The following is a 15,202-nucleotide window of genomic DNA, read 5'->3' as shown; positions in this document are numbered from 1 at the left end:
AAGTGACTCCCCAAAAACAGCATGTGACAAGCTGACCCTTCCCAGGAGTCTGCCCGGCTGAGAGCTGCCTCCCGCTCTGCCCATCCTGTCCGATCTTCTCTCACTGCCCAAAGCATCTTCCGGCCCTCACACATTCAGGGCAAAGCCCGAGGCCCCTCCCAGCTGCCCACCATGTGGCCCCGGGTAGCAACCCCACCCCTGCACCCCAGACCCCTGCTGCTCTGTGTCTCCCTGGTTCCCTGTCACTGCACCTGCATGCTTTTCTCTCACCTTCACCTCCACCTTCGCCCTCCCCAGCACAGTCTCCTCTTGTTCTCTTAGGTCCCTCCCCGAGGAAACTCCTCTCCTAACTCCCAACCAGAGGGACCCCGCTCCTCTGCCCTCACCCCTACCTGCCCTGCCCCTGTCTCGGGGACTGTCCCCTGTCAGCACAGTCCCACAGTTCTGGAACTTGGGGGAACCTGAACCTCTTCCAGGCCTACCCACTGCACTGTCTAAAGGGCAATCCTGAGCCCAGAGAGAGGCAGGAGCTGCACAAGGCCACACAGACTGTTAGTGGCAGGACTGGAACACAGCCCTCCCGAGTCCCTGCCTGGGGCTCGTTGGAGGACAGACATATGGTTCCCCACCTGGTGAACCAGAATGGAACTCTTCAAGGACAGGGACTGTACTATTCCTTCCAGTGTCCCCAGCCCCTCACCCAGAGCAGGACCCACAGGAAGCAACTATGAATAGAAAAGGAGAAAACGAATACGTGAAAATATATCTCTAATGCCTTCTGTGTGCCGGACACTCAGCAGGCACCGGCTCTGCTACTAGAAATCTTGGTCAAATCGCTCAATTTGATGTAGAAAAATAATTTCTGGGGATGAGGGGCAGTGAGTGCCCCAGGAGGGACCTCAGTCACGAACGTCGATGACCAGTGGGCACAGGTGGAGTGAGTGTTTGATGCCCATGGTGAAAGCAGGGATGTGGGGCTTGTGCACAGTGACCTGCTGGACCTCGTGGGAGCCAGGGCCAGGCCGTGGTGTGAGGTCCAGAGGGTAGGCAAAGCGCTTGGCCATGCTGTAGGTGGGGCTGCGGTTCTGATAGGTGGATGGCTCAGGTCGGGCATACCTGGTAGGTCCAGGGCCTCCTGACACATCCTCCTTGTAGAACCAGTTCTTGTCCCTAGAGGCCAGGCTGTAGCTGGGAGCAGCTCGGCTGACAGGGGTGTTGGGCCCCAGCAAGAGTGGCATCTGGTACTGGTTGGGGGCCGGGTTGGGGTCCATCACTCTGTATGGGCGCCGGTAGCCAAATGTGTACTGGGGAGCCCTACGTTCCCCCGGTGGGTGGATCTTCTCAAAGTAGTACTGGCAGGATGCGAGGGTGGGGTTCAGGCCTGAAAGGGAGTGGCGGGAAGGGAGGGCTGTCAGAGCAGGGAACAGACCTCATTCTCTGCTAGCCAACTGATGGTCCTGGTTATCCACTGTGACCTTAGGCTGACCACCTCAGCAGCAGGGCAGGGACATCCAAATGGTCACTTAGGCTGGGCATGGTGGCTCACACCTGCAATCCCGGCACTTTGGGAGGCTGAGGCAGGCAGATCACAAGATCAGGAGTTCGAGACCAGCCTGACCAACATGGTGAAACCCCATCTCTACTAAAATACAAAATTAGCTGTGCATGGTGGTGTGCACCTGTAATCCCAGCTACTCAGGAGGCTGAGGCAGGAGAATCACTTGAACCTGGGAGGCGGAGGTTGCAGTGAGCTGAGATCACACCACTTCACTCTAGCCTGGGCAACAGAGTGAGACTCGATTTCAAAAAAAAAAGATGGTCACTTAGGCCATCCTGACATCAGGACACAGAAACATCCTGAGATCACTACAGTCTGTAAGTTCGTTCGCATGACAATATTGCATCCACAACAGGAGCCCTATGTCATCATAACATCACCTGGTGACATGCTGCATGTCATAACATTGACTTCAAGACATGGTGATGTCAGCATCGCAATGTTGGTGTCTTACAGGGAGATACCGGCATCCAGACATTCCCAAGGAGAGAGTCTTGACCCTTTGCCCCTGCCCAGGTCCTAAGGGTGCACCCCACCCCCCAACCTCCCAACCCCCAACATCTGTCCATAACCCCATCTTACGCAGGTTGGAGATGCGCTCCTCCATGGGGACCTGTGGGCAGCTGGACATTCCAAACCGAGTTACTTTGGGATCCAAGAGATAGCAAGGCCCAGGGCTGCTGTGGCCCACATTCCCTGCAGGGCAACCAAAGAGAGGGCTTGGTCAGCCCCAAAGGCTGCCCCACTGAGCACCTGGCCTGCCTCCAGGCAAGATTTCCCTCCCACTTCAGATTCTGTGGCTCCTGGGTGTTTGGGGACTCTTGATTTCCTCATCTGTAAAATGAGACTTTTAACACATGACCTGATATTTTCAAGAACTTGCTCAGAGGAACAGTAAAATAACAGCTGCCCAGCAGCTTGGGCAACCACCCACCCAATCAGGGATTGGGGCCAAGAAGTAATAGCCCCGTGGCTGCTGTTGGCATTCAGAAAAGGCCTAGCCAGGCCAGAGGCTTCCCCTGCTGAGACGGGTGTTCTCCCCAGAGAAAAGCCTGACAGGCACCCCAGATCTCAGACCCCTAGGTGCATGCCACCACACCCTGCCCAGCAGCTTAGGTCATCTGTGGCCTCTGCTCCTGCCCTTCCAGGGGGTTCTAGACCACCTGGGGAGCTCTGGGAGCCACCACTTCCCCCCTGGCCCCCTAACTGTTCCTGCCTGGCCACATGGCAAGTGACCCTAGCAGAGCATGGCGACCGGAGCTGAAGGGCCCCAGTCAAAGACCAGACAAAGGAGACTCTGCTGTGCCAGCTGGACAGCGCCAGGATCCCCTACAGGCTCCCCTGGGAGAGGCAGCTGGGGGATGCCCATGGAGTTGTCCCACCCTCAATCCCTGCTGGCTTCCTCTGGACCCAGGGGGCCCCTTGAGAGTCCCACTCAGATTCCCAGTGGCTACAGAGAATGGCTCCATGTCTCTCCCCTCAACCTCCAACAACAGCTCCAAACCCAGGGGGATGACTGGGGTGGCGACGCTCACGCTTCTCTGAGTGCCGGCTATGCAGGGTATAAGCTGGTGCCTTGAACATGGAGATGTCATGATCTATGTAACCCGTGCAGGATGGCCGGAGGTACTTGGCGGGCCCCGGACCTGTAAGGATGGACATGACAGCCCTCAACCTGGGCCCACCGGGTCAGAGGCAGGGGAAACCCCAATACAGCGCACCATGGGAATATTGGGGGTCTTTGTTCTTGCTGCTATCTCGCACTGCCACGAACCCAGCATCCATCCAGCTGCTTCATTTGGGGGAAGGCAGTATTTCCAGATAAAATGCAGTTTCTCTTGGACAGACAATGCATAATAAGAAGCTAATAGTTACAGTTAATTGAGAACTTATTCTGCTCCAAGTTCTCCACTAGGCATCTGATACAGATTATTTCCGTTAAGCCTCCCAAAAATGCTGTAAGGTAGATGCTCTTGTTTTTCCCATTTTACAGAATATTGAGGCTTAGAAATATCAGTCTACTCACATATCACAAACTAGTAGTGTGAAGATTCTAAACAATCATCCAGTAGAACCCAAAACTGTAATCTCTGCACTAAACTACTCCCACTTAAAGCACTAGTCAGTCATTACCAACATAGTAAGAATTAGTGTCTGCTGTCCCTTGAGAGTAAAATTGAAGGGAAGTGAGGAAAGCTAAAGCTAGGACAAAGGCTCCTAGTCTTTTTCCAAAGCGGGCCTCACTGCAGCCCCATGCTCCCCTCCTCCCGCACCCACTTGGACAATCCCAGCAGCCAACACTTCCCATGAGGGTCAGCTTGGAGGCTCAGGTCTTCCGTAAGGCTTCAGGGAAGTTGGAAGGGGCTTTGCAGGTGGCAGGCTGAAAGGAGTCCTGGAGACAGGGGAGGGGGCCCAAGCCCAGGGTGGGGATGACTCTCACCTTTTATCATGGCCATGATGACAGGGGTCTGCTTGACCTCCTGCCGTGAGGGCAATGTCTCCTTTTCTGGCTGCTGTGCAAAGTACACAGAGCTCCTGGTCCCCTTGGGCGGTTTCATGGCTGGGGCTGGGGAGGGAGCAGCAACAGCTACAGCAGGGTCTAAACAGCAGGCAAGGAGCTGGGGTAGCCCTGCCTGAGACACCCCACCGCCCACCCCAGACACTGAGGAAGCTGGGAAGGAAGACTGTTCTCTGGTTTGAGCAGCTGAGGCTGTCTGGGGCACAGCCAGCACAGGCCCCAGCAGGCTGGAGCTGGAGATGACGTCACGGCAGAACTTGGACTGTGAAACTCGGAGTGTTTATTTCCCCTGGTTGCCATGGCACCTGAACTGTGGCGTGGAAATTCTATGCTGGGAGCTTAGTTATGGAACCCTGACTATCCCACTGTCCCCTACCACCAACCAGGCCAAGTGGCCTGGGGGTCCCCAGGACCCTGGGTCAGGGAAGGGAAAGGGAGAGATGGTGTTACATATCAGCCAGCGCTTCACTCCCAGTGGGTGCCCTAAGGTTGGGGAAAGGAATGGAAAAGGTAGATGGGTCATGGGTGAAGGGTTTGTGCAGCACACACAGCCCCCTGGGGGCTCTCTACCGCCTGCCTCTCCCACCTACCTCCCAGGCTCTGGACATGCCCTCCCTTCTGTCAAGTCTGATTTCCCTTGCCAAAGATCAAGTCAATTATCACTAAGGTGTGACTGTCTGATAGATCCTCCCCAGAATCCTATCCCAGGGTGTGGTATCTTTAGAGATCCATGTCTAGCTCAATGGATACAAAAAGGAGTGGGAAGCAAATAAAGGAGGTGGTGCTGAGCCCTCAAGGGGCTACTTCCTGTGCCCATGACCAAGAGCGCTCCCTTGGCAGGGGAGCAGTTGGAGTTGGGGGGCGGAATGCAAGGGTAGGGAAGGCAGCCAGCCCCATCTGAGGGATGGATGAGCCCCAGGCCTGAAAACGTCCTGGGAACCTCTTCATTCCTAAGAACCGAGGAGGCTTTGGGGGCCTGGGGCCTGTCACCTCCCTGGTTCGTAGCTCAGACTGTGGATTTGACCTGAACCGGGTCAGCGGTGCCCACCTCAGGAACCAGATGACTGCTGGTTTTAGATGGGGTGTTTGTCACCACCCCAGTACACTGTTAAGAAAACTGAGGCCCAGAAAGGAACAAGGACTTGCCCAAAGTCTCCTGTTACATCAAAGTAGCAGAGATGGAACCAGGACACAAAACTCAGGACTCTCCTTGGATCATATTCTCTGATTGAATAGAAACCAAGCCATGCTCTGAACGCATTCCAGTCAGCAGGCACAGCGAGGGCTCAGAGCAGCAGAGGACGGGGGCCCAGCCCCGCCAGCAGCAGACCCTCTGTGTGCCCCTGCATGCCCATGGGGCAACCGAGCCTCTGATTTCTGGGGACAGGATAGCTGGGCCAGGCTGGGAGTGACCCAGCCTCAGTGACCTCAGGCCAGGGCCAATGCTATGTCCTCAGCCCCATCCATGTCAGCTTTTCCTGTAGGAAACTGCGAGCCCTGATGGTCCCCCAGTGCTGAGAGGGGCTGGATCTGGGGCTGGGATCCCCACCTTCCTGGTGAGGGGGTGGTCCCCAAGTATTTCAGTCCCAGGGACCCTCCTGCCTTCCTCTCTCACTGCTTCTGCCCCATCATCCTGGTGCACAGTTTTTCTGGAAACCAGGTCACCCCACACCCCAGCAGGTCGCAAGCCACTCCAATTTGTTCCAAATGCTCCCTTTCTTCCAGCTCTGATGGAAACCCAGCGTGCCCCTGGAGGTGGCCCTCGGCCCTCTCCAAAGCTGGCTGCTTGGTCATTCACATCCCTTGTGCCTCAGAGTCTCTCTGGCTGCCTCGGTCCTCAGACTGTGCTCTCCCCATCAAATGCACCATTCCTCTGGGGCCCTGGTGTCCAGGTGTGTCCCCCTTCACCTCCTCAGGGCTGCCCTGGGTCCCTACTCATAAACCTACCAACCATGGCTCGAGGCCACCTCCACCCCACCCCAACTCCTGACATTACCCCGATAGCTCGGGCCTCCCCAGGGACCACCACCAATGCCCTGGCCTCCCCGTTCCCAGACCTCCTCAGGTGCAAACCCCTCCACTCCATTCCCTCACAGGCCAGTCCCCCACCACAGCACTGACCACCAGACTCCCTGGGAAGCCATCCCCTGCCCCCCACCGCTGAGACCCCAGTGCTGACCCTGTACTCCCTCCACTTCTGCCTCCTCCTTCAGGCCCCTCCAGCTTTCACCACCCTCCTAGTCCAGCCCCTTTCCTGAAACATCCCAGCCCTGTATCCCCCAGGTCTGCCTTGTCCATCTGCATCAGGCAGCTAAAGCTGCCAGGACAGTCTCATGGCCAGAACCCTGGACCTGCCCTCCTCGCCACCTGCCACCCACCTCCACCTCTGGGCAGCCTGCCCTCCCCCTCTCCCCCAACCACGGGATCATCCCCCACATGGCTCACTCTCCTCTCTTGGCCTGGCCACCCTTCCGGCCCCCACATCCACCTGCCCCATCAGGCTGGGCTCTGACAAGCACCCCCCATCACAGCCTCAGAACCGCCGCGTCTTTTGTTATCAGCTCCCACTTTCCACCTGGGACACTGTGGATTGCACCCCTCTCCTTGGACTTGTGCCTCTCATCTGGCTCCCTCCTGTCACACTCTAGATATCCTAAGTCCCGTCCTATTCAAAACCGTCCCCCAGCCCACATGCTTCTCCGTCACCGCCTGCCCCTCTCTGCCCAGCCCACAGACCACCTTCCCCACAGAGGCATTTTGCGGTTGTCTCTATTCTCACCTCCCTCTCACACTTGACTTAGCCTGTTGGCTCCAGGCCCACTACTCCACCCAAACCAGGCTTAACTCGACGCCCACCACCTGCAGGTGACAGCTGCTTCCAGGGGACACTCTTCATCCTCTAATGCATGGCTTTTCGGCAGCACTGGCCTCAAATGCCAGTCCCGCCTCCCTCATGCTGCCCCTGCTGCTGGCTCCAGGACGCCCTCCTGCTTTCCTCCTGTTTCTCAGCTGCCCCTGCTTCCTGGCTTCCCTCCTCAACTTGACCTTTCAATGTTAGTGTATGCTTATTCATTGCAAAGAGGAAACAGTAACTTTACAGGGGAGAGGCCTGGCAGGCATCACCTCAACCAAGTGATACGAGTCAACATCCTAATGATGGCACAATAGATGTGTGCCTCTTGGTTTTGTTTGTTTGTCTTTTTTTTGGGGGGGGGCTTGGGTTTTGGGGGGGAGACAGAGTCTTTTGCTCTGTCACCCAGGCTAGAGTGCAGTGGCATGATCTCAGCTCACTATGACCTCTGCCTCCTGGGTTCAAGCAATTCTCCTCCTCAGCCTCCTGAGTAGCTGGGATTATGGGAACCTGCTACCATGCCCAGCTAATTTTTGTATTTTTAGGAGAGGCAGGGTTTCACCATGTTGGCCAGGCTGGTCTCAAACTCCTGACCTCAAGTAATCTGCCCTCCTTGGCCTCCCAAAGTGCTGGGATTGCAGGTGTGAGCCATCGCGCCCAGCCAGATATGTGTCTCTTGATAGGCTGAGTGAGAAGGGCACGGCATCACTTCCCAGGCGTTCCCACCACAATACAGAACCTGAATCTAATCATGAGGAAAACAGACAAACTCAAACCAAAATTCACCTAAAAGAACTGGCCTGTACTTGTCAAAAATGGCAACATCATGGAAGACAATGAAACACTGAATGACCATGCCAGATGAATAGACACTCAGAAGAAAGCCGGGGTTTTATTTTGCTATAAAGGATATTTTTGGGAAAATTGGCAAAGCTACGGAGAAAACAAGTCTACGCTTAGTTCAAAGTATTGTACCAATGTTAATTTCCCGAGTTTGATCATTGCACTCCAGTTATGAAAGAGAAGGTCCTGTTTTAGGAAATACTGCTTGAGCCCAGGAGACCAAGATCAGCCTGGGCAACGCAGTGAGACCCTGTCACTACCAAAAAAGAAAAAAAAAATAGCCAGGCACGGTGGTGTGTGCCTGTAATCCCATCTACTCAAGCAGGAAGCTCCCTTGAGTCCAGAAGTTTGATGCTGTGGTGAGCTATGATGGCACTACTGCACTCCAGCCCGGGCAGCAGAGCGAGACCCTGTCTCATTAAAAAAAAAAAAAAAAAAAAAATTAAAAAAGAGGAAACACTCACTGAAATATTTAGGAATAAAAGAGCATTATGTCTGCAACTTACTTTCAAATGGTTCAGAAAAATAGAGAGAGAGATGGCCGGGCGTGGTGGCTCATGCTTGCAATCCCAGCACTTTGGGAGGCTGAGGTGGGCGAATCACATGGTCAGGAGATAGAGACCATCCTGGCTAACACAGTGAAACCCCATCTCTACTAAAAATACAAAAAATTAGCCGGGCGTGATGGCACGTGCCTGTGGTCCCAGCTACTCGGGAGGCTGAGGCAGGAGAATCACTTGAACCCGGGAGGCAGAGGTTGCAGTGAGCTGAGATTGCGCCACTGCACTCCAGCCTGGAAACTGAGCGAGACTCCATCTCAAAAAAAAAAAAAAAAAAAAAGCGAGCAAAAAGAATTTAAAATGTGGAAAATAATTTACATTTACATTTGGGAAATCTAGGTGGAGTATGTGGGAAACATTTGTAATCATCATCTTGCCACTTTTATCTAGGTCTGAAATTATGTCAAACATTTTAAGGAAGAGACATTGGTGTCTCAGGGCTCAGTGCTGGGTCTTCCTCTCATTTTGCACCACGCTCCTCTCTCCCGGGCAGTCTCATCTCCTCTGGTTGCTTTAATTCCATTATCGATACCCCGGCAATTCCCAAGTATAACTTCCCCTGGTTAGACCTTCTTAGGAACATTAGGCTCACATATGCAACAGCCTGCACAGTGTCACCTGGGTTTCTCACAAGCACCTCAAAATCAACATGCCCCAAGATTTCCTTGTGAGATACCCCCCAGTCCCTGTCCATCTCAATCCATGACACCACCACCCACCCTTCTAAGTGCCCAAGCCAGAAACCTGGGCTTGTCCTGCACACCTCCCTCATCCTGACTCCCACAGCCAACCAATCACCAAGTCACTTTGGGGAGCCTGTAAGTTCCCCAAAAACAGGGTCCTGTGTTTATTCACCTGTGTCCCCAGCCCTCAGCATCAGCATAGTGCCTGACATATGATCTGTGCTTAAGAAATATTTGTTGAATGAATGAATTTGTTGATCAAGGAATGTCACTCCTTTTCATGGAAGCAGAGTCCTGCTTTCTGAGCCCTAGGCACGTGCCGGGTCTGACTCAATGGACTGCCATCTACGATGTGCTGGCTTCTATCAGTAATCTCTTGCTGCATAACAAATTACTTTCAAAATCTAATTGCTGGAAACAGCAATCTCCTTCTGTTGCACACAGTTGCTGTGGGTCAGGAGTTTAAAAGTGACTTTGCTGGGTGGTTCTGGCTCCTCTCAGGAGGTGGCAGGCAGTCAAGATGTCAGTAGAGGTCAGGTGCGGTGGCTCACGCCTGTAATCCCACCACTTTGGGAGGCCGAGGCAGGTGGATCACTTGAGGTTATTAGTTCAAGACCACCCTGACCAATATGGTGAAACCCCGTCTCTACTAAAAATACAAAAATTAGCTGGACGTGGTAGCATGTGCCTGTAATCCCAGCTACTCGGGAGGGTGAGGCAGGAGAATCACTTGAACCCGGGAGGCAGAGGTTGCAGTGAACCAAGATCACACCACTGCACTCCAGCCTGGGCAACAAAGCTAGATTCCATCTTAAAAAAAAAAAAAAGTAGAGGTTGTATTCATCTGAAGGTTTAGTTAGGGTTGGCAGATCCACTTCCAAGATGGCTCATTCACATGAGTGGTGAGTTGGTGCTGGCTGCTGGCAAGGGGCCTCAGTTCCTCTCCATATCGGCACCTCCACAGGCTACTTAATTATCCTCCTATCATGGTGGCTGCAATCAGAAGAGAGCAAGAGAAAAGCTGCCATATCTTTTCTGACCTCATCTTGGACATCACTTCATCATTTCTGCAACACCCTATTGGCTGCACAGGTCAGCTGTATTCAATATGAGAGGGAACTACCGAAGGGCATGAATGCCAGAAGGTGAGGCTCACCGAGAGCCATCTCGGAGGCTGGCTACCACAAGGCTTTTCACTGTGCAAGGACAACAGCCAATGGGGCCAGTAGGGGCTGAACTCCAAGCTGTGTATTCTTGTGTAGGGTGGCGTCCCCACTAAAGTTCCACACAGGCTAACAGCAGCCCCGCCAGCTTGCTCCAGCTGTCTCTGGGTTGTCAGTTTTGCCTCTTCTCCAAGGGACTCAGGGCAGTCACACAGACAGCAGGACCCTGGCATAAAAATCATCATAACCACCAGGTCTTCAGAGTTTATAAAGCTCCGGCGCTTCTGTTGGAGGCCATCATCCAAGCACCTCGGTGACTGTACATTTTACGGATGAGGAAAAGGGGACAGAAAGATGAAGTGACTTGGCTGGGGCCACATAAAAAAAGGCTTGGCAGGACCGGGCTCCTGGCTCCTGGCTTCTGACCCCACATTCTTTCCACTGCCCTGCCCAGTGGCCGGCTCAGACCCACATCCCCTGACATCTACTGCAAGCCTCATTCCCAGCCCTAAGCAGGTATTTCTCACCCTTCTTCTGGGAGTCCCAACCCAGCCCTCAAGCAAATATATTCACAAATTTTTCATCCAGGTGGTGACTGTCCACTCTCCTTCCAAGAGGCTCTGTCTGGCAGCTGGCTGTCCACTGGGGCAGCACAGCAAGGGTTAACAGCAGGAACTAATATTTAGAAACAGCACAACCCCAGAGGAGTCAGCTGTGGCCAGCTGGTCACAGCCACTGAAGCCACCAGCCTTTGTGAACGTGGTACGGAAGATGAGTGCCTGCTCCTGGAGAGCAAAGGCTCCGAGAGGGTCCTTCACCACCCCCGGCCCTTGTTCTCCCAGCACGGCTTGTGCATGGATCAGAGTCCAGGGCAAAGCCCTCCACTGCCTCCCCTTCCACACCTGGCTCCTGAGGGTGGCAAACATAACTTTCCAGCCTCCCGAACTGAAATTGTTGGGACTGGCTGCTCCTGCGCTCCTAGCCTGGCTGCCTTGCACTGGAGGAGCCCTGTGTGTGCTCTTGCCAGAAGCAGGATCAGCACCACCTCCTAAACAGAGGCCCAGGTCAAAGGCCCAGGCCCCAGGGCCTCCACTGCCATGGAGCTCTTGGCCACAAAACCTGCAGGGCACTGAGCCAGTGCCTAAAGCCCATGCCTCTTGCACAGTAGTGAGCCTAGGTCTGTGACCTTCATGGCAGAGGCCAATTCCCTGAGGGCAGGCCCTGGGCAGCAGGACGAGCCCTGCTTAGGCACCACCCCATCCAGGGCACAGGCACACCTTTACCCCAGCAAGCTGGCTGCCCAGCTTCCTTGGTGGGGCCCAGGCGACCAGGGTGCAAAACACCTGGCCAAGGTTGCAGGGGCCACCCAATCTCAGATCACCCATCGCCCCGAGAGAGACAAATATCTATGCAAGTCACAAACAGCAGCAAAGAGGGGAACGCCAGACAGGAGTGCAGCGACGCACTGTGGGCCCTACTCTCGTTTGCCTGCTGGCAGGACGGCTGATGTGTAACATCTAAAATGGAGGGCAACCACGTTTCGCCAACAATTTGTGGCGTGTCTTCTCTTCTTCTTAACAAGAGATACAAATATAAACTTATATCATGGAGATGGGAAGGGCGCGCACACCTCACTGAGAGATGAATCGCGTAACCACGCAGAGATACACTATTCGCAACACACAGAACCGATCCATCTCATAACGTCTTCTGTTTACTTTGCTAGTGTGTTCTAAGCGAGGAACTCATTTCTTCTCTACTCTCGCCAGTCCACGCGGTTCTCTCCTACGCTCTGCCCCATTGCCCATAGCTTCTGGCATAGGCGGAACCCGAGACAATTTCCACTGACCCTCCTGACGCCAGCTAGGCAGGCCCCAGGTGGAAACTGGAGAGCTATGGAGATCAGGACTCCAGGGAATCTTTTGAAAGAGAATAAGTCACAGTGCGTGGAAGGAGGGCTAGAAGGGCTTGCCTGAGAGGTTGAGATGGTTTGGGGGGCCAGGGAGCTAGGGCTAGTCAGGATGGCCACCAACTGGCCCAAGCAAAGTTAGTGCAAAGTTGGAAGGCAGAAAGAGCAAGGCCTGAGCCAGACCCCTGAGGATGCCAGAGAGGCCCAGGTCAGCTCTGCTCAGAACTGAGGCCTCTGGGGAGCTTGCTGAGGGCTGAGAGGGACAGTTTGAGGAGCAGGCACGGCTGGTCCAGCTCCCCAGCCTTTATTCCAAACAGTGGGAGGCGTCAGGGGTCAGTTTCAAAGCACACAGGGGCCTCGACTTTCTGGCCAGTCTGTCTGGCGTGATGCTTGATGCTGCCAGCATTGGTCCAGGTTTCAGCCTAGGTTACGGCTGAGCAAGAGGCAGGTCCTGTGTGCGCTGGAGCGGCAGCATCCCTTTTTCACTGAGAGCCTCAGTTTCCCTCATCTGGAAGCTGGGACACTGTCAGCCACACATACCTTCCCAATGTGTCAAGAGGCAGGTGAATGTTTTTGGGTAAACTGGGAAGCCCCAGCAGAGATGCGCCAGCCCGGGGTTACTGCCGCTGTGCGGTTGCCGTTATTTTCCAGGCCTGTTTCTTGCCCAGCTAGCAACAAGCAGGCAGGGGGAGGCTCCCAGCTAATCCCCAGACTTGAATCTCAGCTGTGGGCGGAAGCGCCCTGTCTGGAGGACTCCATAGACAATCTGTGTAGGGTGGGGAGCAGTGGAAGATGGTGGAGGGAAGGAAGGGGGATGGAGGCCGTTCGGATTTCACCCAATTTGATCATAGAGCAAAAATCTTCTGTCTTATTTTTCATTCCTGAAAAGAAAGCTCCTTTCCCTCCAAACACAGTCTTCCAAGCAGATCCCCCAACCCCAGCCCCATAGCTGGTCAGTAATTAGCCCCTAATGAGGACCCGGTGTCCTGCTGACTTGAGGAGAAGGAAAAACAAGGGACAGCCAGGTGCGGTGGCTCACGCCTGTAATCCCAGCACTTTGGGAGACTGAGGCAGGCAGATCACGAGGTCACGAATTCAAGACCAACTTGGTCAACATGGTGAAACCCCGTCTCTACTAAAATACAAAATTAGCCTGGCATGGTGGCACACACCTGTAATCCCAGCTACTCTGGAGGCTGAGGCAGGAGAATCCCTTGAACCCGGGAGGTGGAGGTTGCAGTGAGCCAAGATTGCGCCAATACACTCCAGCCTGGGCAACAGGGCCTAGCACAGCCTCCATCCCAGGCCTCCTAGGGCACCTGGATGGAAGCTCTTAGGTTTGCCAAAATCCCTACAGAACAGCAGCAATTGGTTCCTTAGTCAACTACAACAGGCATTTATTGCACACCTACTGTATGCAGCAGCCTCTGGAGGAGAAAGTTCAAGCTTTACAACAAGGGAGGTGATATGTGTAAAGCTGTATGTAAACCATGACTCACAGGGAATGTGCAGGATGACAGAGGCAGAAGAGAAAGGATAAGCATTTCTTGAGCACCTACTGTATGCCAGGCCCTGGGATAGGGACTTCAGGCACATTGAAGCATTTAATCCTCATTAACCCAATTTTACAAATGAGGAAACTGCCACAGAGAGGTGAGGGGACTTGTTCAAGGTTTGACAGCCAAGTAGAGGAGCTGGGATTTGAACCCAGTTCTCTCTGATTTCAAGACCAATACTCATAACCCCACACGGACCAGGCACCATCACACCTGAGCACCGTACTTAGGGTCAAAGACCTGGCCCCATTTCTCAGCAGCTATGTAGACTAGCTCCAGTCCCTTAATCTCTTTCAGCCTCAGTTTCTTCATCTGCAAAATAGGCCTCAGTTTTGTTGCAAAGTATGAAGTGCTGTACACATTGTGGGACTGTTACTGGTCAAAGGGAGGAGCTGAGAAGAGGGTGTAAGGTGGGGTTGGGCTGGAGATGGGCTGGAGCAGACAGACAGAGGGACCTGCATGGAGAAAGTAAACCAAGGCCTGGTAACATTGGGACTGGACAGAGAACAGGCAGAGCCTCTAGGCACCGGAAGCTACAATAACATTGTCCTTTCTCCTGTTTGGGACTAGGCTGATGTTGCTGCCTGGAAGGGAGCCAGCAGAAGGGCCCCAGCCTGAAGCTGTTAGGTAGGAGCTAAATCCAGGGCCAGATTTCCCAGAGGCAGCCTCGGGAAGTTGAAACACCCAGAATCAGGGGTCAGGAGGCCTGGGCTTCTGGCCCCAGATTGGATCTACTTTCCACCTGGAGTCTTGTAAGAGCCATTTTCAGCTTGAGCTGCACTTTCATCCTCCATGCAATGGGAGAGGGGATGCTCATCACCCACCTTGCAAGGTTATTTTGAGGCAAATGTCATGGCGGGACTGAGAATTCTTCGCCCTGTAAGGAAATTCAGACATCTCTCCTTTACAGACAGGGAGACTGAGGTGAGGCCCTTCCAGGTAGAGAAGGTCAGTGTTGCACCCATGGGCAGTGCCCCACAGGACCTCGGGCGGTGCCTCTGGAGTCTGGAGAAGTTCCCAGGGGCCTCCGAGGCAAAGCAGCCCAAAAGCAGCCTATGGCCGGTGTCTGTCCTTCGTCCTAAGGCTGGATTGTGCCTGTGGATGGGTCTCCTGAACTCCCGCAAAGGCAGAAAGGAGGGAAGTGGGGCTGGCCCAGCTCATGCCTCCTCCCTGAGGGGTCTCCCGGGCTTGGCTCTCGGGGCCAGAGTTCAGGGTATCTGGGCCTCTCTATGACTTTGTTCCCAGTCTTTAGGGTAGGGCTGGGGCTGGCCCAGCTGTAAGGGCCCCCCTCACCCCTGCCCCGGAGAGGAGCAGCCCCGCACGGGCCCTTTAAGAAGGTTGAGGGTGGGGCAGGTGGGGAGCCCAAGCCTGAAACCCGAGCGGGCGCGCGGGTCTGCGCCTGCCCCGCCCCGGAGTTAAGTGCGCGGACACCCGGAGCCGGCCCGCGCCCAGGAGCAGAGCCGCTGGCTCCACTCAGCTCCCAGCTTCCAGGACTCCGCTGGCTCCTCGCAAGTCCTGCCGCCCAGCCCGCCAGGATGCAGTCGGGGCGGCGGCCCCACCT

At 54.5% G+C, this 15,202-nt stretch overlaps 1 protein-coding gene across 1 annotated transcript; it reads right to left on the bottom strand.

Moving 5' to 3' along the window:
- Positions 1 to 751: 751 nt before the first annotated feature.
- Positions 752 to 4,331, bottom strand: CIMAP1C (ciliary microtubule associated protein 1C). The gene is made up of 4 exons (XM_017864144.1): positions 3,999 to 4,331; positions 3,094 to 3,204; positions 2,141 to 2,254; positions 752 to 1,381 (listed from the first exon to the last, which is right to left on the bottom strand). Exons 1-4 carry the CDS (start codon positions 4,114 to 4,116, stop codon positions 900 to 902), a joined length of 825 nt encoding a protein of 274 aa, XP_017719633.1. The 5' UTR covers positions 4,117 to 4,331; the 3' UTR covers positions 752 to 899.
- Between the last annotated feature and the right edge of the window lie 10,871 nt (positions 4,332 to 15,202).

This window comes from Rhinopithecus bieti, unplaced genomic scaffold, assembly GCF_001698545.2.
Source record: "Rhinopithecus bieti isolate Rb0 unplaced genomic scaffold, ASM169854v2 scaffold_75859, whole genome shotgun sequence".
Classification (NCBI taxonomy): Eukaryota; Metazoa; Chordata; class Mammalia; order Primates; family Cercopithecidae; genus Rhinopithecus; species Rhinopithecus bieti.
This window is presented reverse-complemented; position numbering and strand designations above follow the sequence as displayed.